Raw genomic sequence first — 12404 nt, forward strand, 5'->3', positions numbered from 1 at the left:
AAAATGTTCCTAGGACACAGACAAGTTTCTATGTGCTCTGCAAGGACATAATTAATCCCAGCAATTCCATGTTGTAAAGAAGTTATCCTCAACTGATGTGACTTAACTGCAAAGCTCCACGCCTCCACCCTGAAATGTAATGAATTATTACACTGTACATCCCACCATTGCATTCAGAGGGTACTCAATCCTTTTCTGCTTTATAAATTTTTTTTCATGTGAATCGTACACACCAGCCACCAGGAGGATGGGTGGCTTGTCAGGATGAAGTTCCATCTGCCGGGCAATCCACGGTCCATCAAAGTGCGCGTACCACCAGCCTTTCTTCTTATTCTGCGGGTCTTTGTACTGGTCCGCGGGGCGGATGAACGGGATGCGGAAGAAGCGCTGTTGTCGGTTCATCTCGATCCCCTGCTGCCTGGCAGGGAGCTGAGCTGCCGGGTTCTGCTGAGCTGTCACAGAGAACAAGCAGAGTCACGCCAGCAGCCCGAGGGATAAGGAGAGCAGCCTTTAATCCTAAAATGCACCACGAAGGTTTACAAAAGCAAAAAGAGGGATTCCTCATAACAGTGAATTTAAAACAAAATGTAAATTGGAACTGCCTACAGATGAATGCAATTCAAAGGGTGATTTCTTAGAAGTTTCTTCCCCCGAAGATGTTCCTGGGCATTGTAAACACACACACACACACACACACACACACACACACACACACACACACACCATCAGCTGCAGCAGCAATAACAACCACAAATGACTGCATCTGCACACAAAACTCACTCATTCAGCGAGAAAGCAAACTAGTAGCATTTACTAGATTTGTATTTTTTCCTCCAAAGAGTTCAAATGAAGGCTGCAGGACAACTTTTGCAGGACTATTTATGATGAAACCAATAAAAAGTAATTTCACAAATCTGAGCGATTCCAGATACCTGCCGATTTAATCACAGATTCTCAAAAGAGTGAAAGACATACAAGTTTTCTCCTCTGCCAACTGATCCTGGGATTTAAAATGGCCAAGATAACACAGATGTTTTACTAACAAGATTTAGACAACTTTGCGACGCAACAACAAAACTGTAACAGTCAGCATGAACTTTCACTCAGAGAGATTTACTTACTCTGAAACCAGACTTCTCTTGGAATAAAATCCACTGCAATAAGTGGAACATGTATAATATTTGGTTTCCTTTGCCAATAGAAAAGAGAAATCCTTGCTTTTCTGCTAACACTGGGCATTGAGCTCATTATCATCTCTTTTCCCTCGCTCAATTTCCATTACTAAACGGTTGAGTTTTGGTTTTTTTTTTCCTGAAAATATTCAGTTCTCTGAGGCAATGACTTTACATCTCCAGGAGCATAATTCTGGTAAATCTGTTTAATATGCTCTATACTCACAACTTTAAAGGCAGACCAATCATTTACTGCAGCTCAATTAAGAATCTCACTGAAAAGCTAAGTATGTCAATGAAAAATTATATAATATGTACAAGTCAAGGACAGTCACATGGCTTTTGTGAGACTTTCCAAGTACTGAAAGGATGAAATTACTCTTATTCTACTTTTTGCACCAATAGCGGAAAGCTTTATAGCAGCTCAATTTATTTTCGTGCAAACAACAGAAAGCAAAAAGCAGTTAGCAAAGCTGTATATGCCTATGAAAGAAAGAGACCCAGTTTTGTTAGTGACTTTAAAAAGCCGTATCACCTTTAGCACGTTACCAGAGATGAGCTTATTTATTCTCTCGTTCCTGTTCCCTCAAAACAACTTACAGTTCAGTGTTTCCATTTCGAGTTTTAAAAACTACCTACTCTGCAGAAAATACACTAACTCAAAACTAAGACATTTTGTACAAGGATTAAAAAAAAAAAAAAACCCTTCCCTCCATCTTCAGCAGTGAATTAGAACTCAGTGTCCTGCTGACAGAAACTTACTATGATACTGATGGCCACCCATTAGTATAACCTACTTTTTTTCTTTCAAAATAACAATCCCCTGTAACTTAATATATTGGGTAAAATTCAGAAACCCAATGGAAAGTCTTGGATGGCTTTTTCTACTAATGTGAGAAATGAAATTGTATTTGGGAAGTCTGGAAATGAATATTCATCTGGAAAAGTACAAAGATACAGACGTTAAAAGCTTGAAACTAATCTTCTAAACAACTATTTCTTTCACATCCAATTGTTATCTTCAAAAGTGTGAATAAGTTTCAAATTTGTAAGTCTGTAAATTACTGGAAGCACTAAGAAAAATCATGTCCAACCAGTTGGCAAATAAATATGGCATTATATTCAAATCATTACTGCTGAACTGATTCTAGAAGAAATTTACTGTACACTAAGATGACTCAGAGCTTTTAGATGATCAAAAAATGTGCATCATAAGAAGCTGTAAAAGTAACAGAATAACCTCCTCTTCCTATTAAGAGGTATTCATTCTATTAAGCTTGTGTACATTATCATATGAAACTCAAATCTCTTCGGACAGAAATGCTTACACCATCACAGTATTTGAAACCAGCACCTAAAGTTAGTCTTTACTCTAAAAGATCAGCTGCTTATTAAGATAGAGTTTTGCTACAATAAGAACTGGGTATACTCAGTTTAAAATGCTAGTTTTTTTGAAAAGGAAGTAATTTGATGAAATAACAGATTAATTAAAATTTTTTTCTGCATGTATATTTTGGAGTGATCCAAATGAAAGTACCATCTCAAATGAGGTATCTTAGTCCAGATAAACCAACATTAATGTACTACAATTCACCTTAAAATTGTAGCAAAACAATGTTTAGAAGAAGTTAGTACTTTATAAAGTATTTTTAACCCATCTTCCAGTTAGCTCATGAGTTACCACCCATTGACTTACGTGAATTGTTCAAAAATGGTGCAAAATCTGTGAACAAATATTTTATATTGAAGAAAAGATAAAAATGCCAAAACTGTTAAATGAGCATTCTTCTAATTTATAATGCCTTCCCATCAATGGAGGTGGTGACTAACAAATAAATACCCTACCCATAGCCGAATACTCCCAGAACTACCTACAAGTAGATGCTGCTTTCCAATTTTTTTTAAGCTATTTTGATTGTGTTTTTAGGACATCCTGCTTGATGGACATACAAAGGGGACCAAAATTTTAATTTTCGAACACAGTAATATCCAAACAAAAATCCACAACAGTGACTTAATAATCAAGATGAAAGTACCTTTAAAGCACTACTAGAATTTTTGTAGGGGGAAAAAAAAAGAGAATAACTCATAAATTCATTTAAAAAAATACTTTTTATATAGAGAAGAAGCATTGCCACACTTACATATACTCAGCATGTTTTAATTTCTTCACATTGTCTTAAATCTTCAACTCACAACATTTTTATTTAGGAGCTATGAAATAAAACTACTCTCCAAAGTCACTGTTTTAAGCAAGTAAATGTAAATCTTTTACTGGGTAATTTGCCACTGCCCCCAAAAATTATTTCCGAAAGCCTCTTTCCGGGGTAAATGTGACGAGAGTGTGCTCACCCAGTATAGCACACAGGAGAGGGATCTGAGCCTCCCAACTCCTAACTCTTAAGAATTTACCATAATTTGTCAAGGTCTTACTCTTAAAGGCAATAATACCAAGTTGTATTTTTGTTAATCGTAAGTTGTCATCATTTTATTTTCTCAAATTAATGAATTCTAATCCTTCTAGATTTTAAACTACAGAGCAGCTCCTTTTAAAGGTCAAGCAGCTGCACCATTAGGAGGAAACCACCTAAAGTACAGAATTTTCTCAGGTGAGCTGTTAAGCATCTTGGTGCCCTTCACCTTTCCTGTTAACTGTACTCCTGTGTCAGAGTGAATTTTACATGCCAGAAAAATAAAGAGAAAAAAAAGTACTCTTCAGGGCAGAAGTTACATTTTATGCTGAAAATGACCTACATTCAAATTCTCTGAAGGCTACATACATGCGGGAGTGTGTTCCTACACAATTCCTAATTTTGTTCATCTACCTGGATGGGACCCTTGAGAAATTTTCTTAATCTACTCTGTTGTTCTTCCAAAAAGTACTTTATGAATGGAAACAGTATAGGAACGAGTAAGGTAAGCCGCATGTTATTTGCTCCTTTTGGGGCAAAGTTGGATGAGTAAGGTACCAAAGTTTGGTTTGCTACAATAATACATGGAATATTTATATATTCATTAAAAATGTGTGTACCGGGGACTTCCCTGGTGGTCCAGTGGTTAAGAATCCACCTTCCAATGCAGGGGACATGGGTTCAATCCCTGGTGAAGGAACTAAGATCCTACATGCCACAGGGCAACTAAGCCCAAACCTGCGTGCTGCAACTACAGAGCCCACGTGCTCTGGAGCCTGCACACCATAACTAGAGAGAAGCCCACGCACTGCAACGAAAGATCCCACATGTCGCAACTAAGACCTGACACAGCCAAAAATAAATTAATTAATTAATTAAAAAAAAATGTGTGTGCCAAACATTACAACATTATTTTAAATTAATTAATTTATTTTTGACTTCGTTGCTGTGTGCGGGCTTTCCCTAGTAGCAGCGTGCGGGCTTCTCATTGCGGTAGCTTCTCTGTGGAGCACAGGCTCTAGGCATGCAGGCTTCAGGAGTTGTGGCTCCCAGGCTCTAGAGTGCAGGCTCAGTAGTTGTGGCGCATGGGCTTAGTTGCTCCGCGGCATGTGGGATCTTCCTGGACCAGGGATCAAACCCGTGTCCCCTGCATTGGCAGACGGATTCTCAACCACCGCACCACCAGGGAAGTCCTCTTTTTGTTTTAAGAAGTGCAATCATGCAGATATATAAATTCTGAAATAGAACATAATGAAACCCAATCAGTTCAAGGTCATGATTAGAACATTACAGCTAAAGATCATAGCTAAAAAGAATAGCCCTGGGCTTCCCTGGTGGCGCAGTGGTTGAGATTCCGCCTGCCGATGCAGGGGACGCGGGTTCGTGCCCCGGTCCGGGAGGATCCCACATGCAGCACAGCGGCTGGGCCCCTGAGCCATGGCTGCTGAGCCTGCGCGTCCGGAGCCTGTGCTCCGCAGTGGGAGGGGCCGCAACAGTGAGAATAGCCCTTTGCCATTTTTACAAAACAAAGCAACTGTGGTAGAAACTTGGTACAGACAGTGAACAGATAATGGAATCATCCTGTCATCTTCATTTCCCAGAGACAAATTTTTAAACTGGAGAAGAGAGTGGTGGTCACAGAAGATCAGTGTTGAGAGGGCCTTCCTCCTGCCATTTCTTAGCTGCAGGCAAGCTCACTGCTCTTGCAAGAGTTATATTATGAGTGAGGACACGGGTGAGCAGTCATTAGCACTCACATCTCTCGTACTACTAATAATACTTCCCTTCCTCAATCTAATCTTTGCAACATCTTCGAAACACTAAAATTTCACCATTTAATTGACTTTCATCAAACACTGCTTTATTTGCTAGGAAGGCGGTAAGGGAGGCAAAATATAACTGTGAGCTCCTTTTCTAAGTCAGCTGGGGTCACACATGGCTAAGCTATACCACCAAGTGTCGGGAATATACCTCGTTCTAAAAAAAGATATTAAATATGCTGTCACCTTGACATTAGCCAGAATTAACCTACCAAATTGTGCCAGTAGCAAGTTGAATAAATGAAATTCCAATTATTGCTTTTAAGACTGAAATTACAACTCATATCACAGGCATTCTTAATTAATGTTAAAGCTAGTACTTGCTTTTACTAGGTTATGTCCTTTCTGCTCTATTTTCCAATTTCAGGTATACAGCTTTGTCTTTTGTATAACAAAGTAACAAAATTCATTTTTAGGATCTCAGTCAAAAAAAGCAAATTCTGGTCTAGGTAAAACTCTGGTCTAAACCAAGGTATTATTTCTCACTCATATTTTCACAGTTTTATAATATTTGCAGTAAATATTCTTTTTTTCAGAGTAATCTTTACATTTACACACATAATCTTTACATATGTGTATATATGTGTATGTGGAAAGAATACATATTTACAGCATTATCATACAACTTCCTCAATATGGACAAGATTATTCTTACCTCCAGAATTTATCTTAACAAGTAAATTCAATACTTTTAAACAAATATGACTTTAAAGATGTATCTAACAGAAATAATACTTTGAAAGATAAGCCATCATGGTTGTGTTAGATTCAGTGGACCCATAGTTCTAAAGTAAGAGAAAATTTATATTGGACAATTTTACTCAAATGCCTTATGTATAAATTTTACTCAAATGCCTTATGTATAGTTACATGTAATTATATACATATACTTTTTATATACCTATACTTTGGAACATTCAAAAGTACAGATTTGTTTTTACCATAATCAGTAACAGACTTTGGAGCACGTTGCTCTGTTTCAGTATTTCTCTTCTTGTTCTTGGATTTCCAAGCATGATACACTTTTAGTCTCCTATGAAATTCTTCTCTGCAAGCTGCCAGGAGCTCAATATCTATCAATTACACAGAGAGAGTTAAAAAAAAAAAAACAGCAATTAACATCGTAATTTAGTTGTCTAGCATAATTATCCTGTGGCATAAATATATATTTTTTTAACATCTTTATTGGAGTATAACTGCTTTACAATGTTGTGTTACTTTCTGCTGTATAACAAAGTGAATCAGCTGTACATATACATACATCCCCATATCTCTTCCCTCTTGCATCTCCCTCCCTCCCACCCTCCCTATCCCACCCCTCTAGTGGTCACAAAGCACCGAGCTGATCTCCCTGTGCTATGTGGCTGCTTCCCCCTAGCTATCTATTTTACGTTTGGTAGTGTATACATGTCCATGCTACTCTCACACTTCGTCCCAGCTTACCCTTCCCCCTCCCCGTGTCCTCAAGTCCATTCTCTACGTCTGCGTCTTTATTCTTGTCCTGCCCCTAGGTTCATCAGAACCTTTTTTTTTTTTTTTTTAGGTTCCATATATATGTGTTAGCATACGGTATTTGTTTTTCTCTTTCTGACTTACTTCACTCTGTATGACAGACTCTACGTCCATCCACCTCACTACAAATAACTCAATTCCGTTTCTTTTTAACATATATATTTTTAAATGAAGATTTCATTTTTAAATTAACAGTATAAAATCAAAAGTAAACATTATTGATAAAGATGAGCACTTCATTGTAATACTATCTTTCACACTTACAGAGCATTTTCTTAAACATTATTACTACGTTATATCTTTCCTCCACGCAAGAACCCTGGACTAAACAGGTCTTTTATAGATGAAGAACTTGAAAAAGGAAGGTTAAGTCACTTGTCCAAGGTCACAGACCACGACAATAGAATAAGAAGTCACTGTGTTCAAACACAAGCTAGATTTACGTGTACCGCATTTTTTACATTTGTACTTATGCAGATAAACTCAGTGAAGAGGGAAAGAACATAGTGAGGCGTCCTGTACGATTATGACACTTGAAGTCCCAGTTACAGTGTCCTGAATTCAAACACTATGATTTATACGTGAACACAACTGTGTGGGATTCTCTGGATACAGCCTTTTACTCTGTTCTGTTGGAAGAAAAATTGCTTTAAAAGGGACGGACTCCATTGCCATTTTTTACTTTGCATTCATAGACCAAAATAGTCTGATATATAGGTATTTAACTATTACGAATAACGTTAAGAGGGTCAGTCATTAATATAGCCCAAACCATAATTCCTCTATGCTTTTCCTCTCTGGTCTATGCAAGAGATGGGCAAAATGAATTTAACTTAATAAGTATGTCTTTCTTTTAGCTTTGTGAACAAACTAGGTCTTCATTTCAAGGTGAGAGTAACAAAGAGAATGACTTAAACTAATTTATATGAAAAAAATTCCCATCCCAATCTAGGTATTTACTTTATATTACCTGACAGCGATAGAGTCTTCCCACTTTTCATCCTCCCCATACACTTACCACAAGAAGTATTGATGGTATCACGTAGTTCTGCGTATTTCCATTTACTAAGATCATGTTTCTTGGTACCAGCAGCCGCCTTGGTGGCCTGTACAGCAGGGCCTCTGTAATTATTACACATTTTTGCATATTTAAACTTAGAAACACGAATGAAATGTTGACTAAACAGGCAAGAAAGTGAACATAAGCTTGAGAACTGGAAATAATTACTGGAAAAACATATAATAATTTTTGTATCTTTGACAGACGAGATTAAGAATGGTGTACTACAGGATGCCCAGGTGAATTAGAATTTTCCAGTGCATCATTCAACAGCCATATTAGATTTTCAATCAGAAATTCTGATTCCAATATTCTAGTGCCATGGACTTCCCCCAGGCTTCAGTTTAAATCTTCTAACTCACGGATATATGAACATCAAGATAATACATTTACACATATTTCTCAAAATCAAAACTACAATGAGGTATCACCTCACGCAAGTCAGAATGGTCATCATCAAAAAGTCTACAAATAATAAATGCTGGAGAGGGTGTGGAGAAAAGGGAACCCTCTTGCGCTGTTGGTGGGAATGTAAATTGGTGCAGCCACTATGGAGAACAGTATGGAGGTTCCTTAAAAAACTAAAAATAGAGCTACCATATGATCCTGCAATCCCACCCCGGGGCATATATTCAGAGAAAACCATAATTTGAAAAGATACATGCACCCCAATGTTCATCGCAGCACTATTTACAACAGCCAAGACAAGGAAGCAACCTAAGTGTCCATCAACAGATGAATGGATAAAGAAGATGTGGTCCATATATACAATGGAATATTACTCAGCCATAAAAAAGAAGGAAATAATGCCATTTGCAGCAACGTGGATGGACCTAAAGATTATCATACTAAGTGAAGTAAGTCAGACAGAGAAAGACAAATATCATACGATATTGCTTATATGTGGAATCTAAAAGAAATAAAAAGACACAAATGAACTTATTTCCAAAACAGAAAGAGATCACAGACACAGAAAACAAATTTATGGTTACCAAAGGGGAAGGGGGGTGGGGAGGGATAAATTGGGAGGGTGGAATTAACATATACACAGTACTATGTATAGACTAGATAACCAACAATGACCTACTATGTAGCACAGGAACTAAACCCAATATTATGTAATAAGGGAAAAGAATGAGAAAAAGTATGTGCGTGTGTATGTATGTGTGTGTGTGTGTGTACGTGTGTGTATATATAACTGAATCGCTGTGCTGTACACCTGAAACTTACATGATATTGTAAATCAACTATACTTCAATTGAATTTTTTTTTTAAATCAAAAGAGAACTCCTCAACATACTTTAAGATCATTAGAGGCACATGAAGGGTTTGTTTATGAGCCAATCACCTGCAGACTACTGGAACCTGCAGATGGCCAAGCCCCACCACTCATAATGGCTCAGACTCTCCCTGGGCATCTGGATGTTTAGAGGTCCCCAGGGGAGTAGCCAAACTCCCAGCCTCTGCCCGAGTCTTTAGAGACATCCTAAAAGAGCTGCTGGAGCCTGGAAACTCCCGTGACCTTTGAGCTTCTGTGTTAAAAAATACTTAGAAAAGTTCTGTAAGCAGATAAAAACCACACCTTCGTATTTAGTGAGTAATAATATGACAACTAGTAAATTAAAGGAAAAGGCTGCAGGTCATGAGACAGATAACAGAGATTTCAAAGGGCACAAGTGCTTTATCTTGCCCCCTGTAGGAGGAACATCTGAGTGGGAAAAGAGGAAAGGAATAAAAAATAAAATACATATATTTAAAATATAAAAAATAAAATAAATAATTTAAAAGTTAAATGGGATAAGCTTTTTCGTAGCAGTGCTACTGAGCACTTAAGATTTGTTTCTATGCACATAATTTGAAATAATTATTCTAAAAATACAGGGAAAATTTCTTTTCTGTAAAAATGAACATTATTTTTCAGCAAAGGATCACACTTGCCACATAGCAGACACTCAGAATAAGCTGCAAGTGAACTTTTAAGCTCAATGTAACCAAGGAAGAATTTAAATACATCATATTTCAAGCCATGAAAAGAAGACGGCACAATATTAAAAGAACTAACTATTAAAGAACTAAAATATTGCTTCTCGGGTATCACACAAAGCATTTCCCCTTTGTGATCTACCACCTGGAAAACCTTCCTCTTAAAGAGGGATGATCATAGTATAATACTGAAAATGAGCTCGTATTTTTCTCAGCATTCTACATTCTGAAAGACAACAGCGATCTTGGCAAACAATCAAGACACAGACACTCGATGAGACGGATGTTATTTAAAAGTGATGCTTGAAGATATGTACGCTCCCTCCTCAAACAAGGAAAATTATTCCTTCAGCATTACGCTTAACAATGAAACAAATAAGGTACTTTTGCCTCTTTAAAAGGCCTATTTATGCTTTCCTTTTAGAGAATAAAAATAGCATACTTCACCCTACATCCTTAAAAACTGTTAGACATGATGATTCTTAGTCACTTACAAGCCTGGCTAAAGAATAATGTGTGCCCATTGAGTCCTTCCTGCGTTTTCATGGTTAAAATCTGTTTCAAGTTTACTGCAAAACCTCTTCTTTTCATAAGCTGTGTGACTGGCCATTCTCCATGGAGCTTTTTCTTAATTGCTTTGCTCAGAAAGAGCCAGCTGTGTGTCAGCAAGGTTTCTCTATTACCCTTAACAACAAGTTATGCTTTTAACATTATTCAAATATTCTTTTTTTCCTACATCCTGAAACCACCATTCAGTAAACTAACAAAAAAATTATTTTTTCTTCCTAGCTCTTCTACCAGTCTTTTCTAGAAGAGCAGCTGAAAGTATGGGGTTTTGTTATTGTTTTCTTTCCTCCTGAAAGAGAAAGTGAATCTACACAATATGGTTTTATAGACTCTCAGAATATATACGAGATGTTGATATACATAAGGTGTTTTGATACTTTTAAAAATCACACTGAATTCAAACTATTTTTGCTTAAAATATGTTTTTACTATTACTAACTTTTCATTCATATTACGTCAAACAAAAGTACACCTGCTAAAAAAAGCATATTCAGCATCGTAAGAAGTACACAAATGCAATTCATTTAAATGCTCCCCCCACCAATCTTTGGCGTTATTAAAATAGTAAAATGAAGGTATACCTTCATTTACTGATTATTTAGACTTGTGATAAAGACAATCATGTGAAATACAGAGTAGCAAAACTGACTTTTGATTTTTAAAAATATATTAATTTTAACACTTTCAATTAACTCTGCAACTTCAGAGTTGAAAGTTAAAATGTTATTGATTCATATCCACTTGATAATGGACCAGATCCTGCTGGGAAGATACATTCCTTGGTGGCTCGACTTCTACACCGGTGGTGTTCTGCCTCTGTGCTGGGGTGGACAGGGGCTGCCTGGAGCCCCACCCTTCCTCATGTCCCCTGCAACCAGGTGCAGTGGGCCCAAGGACAGGAAGGGCTCCCCTACTGAGACTGAACTGGTAGGGGCTCATGGTAAGCCCGACAGTACTACCAACAAGGAATAGCCTCAACCAAAATGCCAATGGTATCCCCACTGAAAAATGCCAATTTAGAGGAACACTGGTTTTTTTTTTTTTTTTAACCTTTTTCTATGTTAGTGTGGCCTGAGGGCAGAGTCACATTTCTTGTACCAAAAATTTACATGGAAAGGACAGGCTACTCATATAACAGGTTCTGGTCCAAATAATGAAAAGTAATTTAAAACATATGATTTTGAGGTGACGCTCATTTCCCCAAATTACACTGCACTAACCTACTCAAAATTTCTGACATTTCTTTCGCCATTTGTTCCCTATAAGAAAAATGATAATACAACATAATTAGATGAAAGACAAACATACAAATTACTTAAAAGATCTAAAAGTATAATTAAAATTTATATTTTCAACAGGATTGTTGCTTTGTTAACCATACACTATTACTTTACTTCGTAAAAGTCGATAATATACTTTTCAATATATATAGCCATACAACAGAGCAAAATTTTTGTTTAAACCCAGTTAAAGTTACTTGCACTTCATTTTTGCAGTAGAAACTTTTAGATAAAATCTCATGAGAGCCGTGCTTCTGTGATATTTTTATGGATAGAATATAATCAGCATGTTCTAAATGCATACAGGTAACTTGGCAGGATACAGATTCTATGCAAGGATTTTTGCACCGGGGTTGCTTAGTAAACATTAATTAGACAAGGTGTAATAGTGGTAAACCAAACGGATCTACTTTACAGTGCCGGAGTTTAAATAAGAGTCTGATATACTCAAAGCTCTAAAATTCTGAATCAAAGCATGCCTAAGAAAATTCAAATGCCTCAAACACTTGTTAAAGATCTGAGGTGTTCTGACCTTTCAAGGATAAACATTTCCCAGTGGCAAAAACTTGCTTTTCTTTTATTACCCAGAAGAGTGTTAA

General features: G+C 37.0%; 1 protein-coding gene across 2 annotated transcripts in view; it reads right to left on the reverse strand.

Moving 5' to 3' along the window:
* Positions 1–12404, reverse strand: part of MYO6 (myosin VI) — a 145116-nt gene that overhangs the window by 4562 nt on the left and 128150 nt on the right. Inside the window, exons 29-32 of one of the 2 annotated variants that reach the window (XM_027092128.1) lie at positions 7934–8037; positions 6345–6476; positions 2869–2895; positions 234–452 (exon numbers count right to left, since the gene is read on the reverse strand). In XM_027092128.1, the coding sequence (XP_026947929.1) occupies positions 234–452; positions 2869–2895; positions 6345–6476; positions 7934–8037 (482 nt within the window). The remainder of the gene's footprint in view (positions 1–233; positions 453–2868; positions 2896–6344; positions 6477–7933; positions 8038–12404) is intronic. The other variant, XM_027092132.1, reaches the window with a different exon arrangement.

Source organism: Aethalodelphis obliquidens, unplaced genomic scaffold (assembly GCF_003676395.1).
Source record: "Aethalodelphis obliquidens isolate GAN/ISIS:26980383/991018 unplaced genomic scaffold, ASM367639v1 scaffold3, whole genome shotgun sequence".
NCBI lineage: Eukaryota > Metazoa > Chordata > Mammalia > Artiodactyla > Delphinidae > Aethalodelphis > Aethalodelphis obliquidens.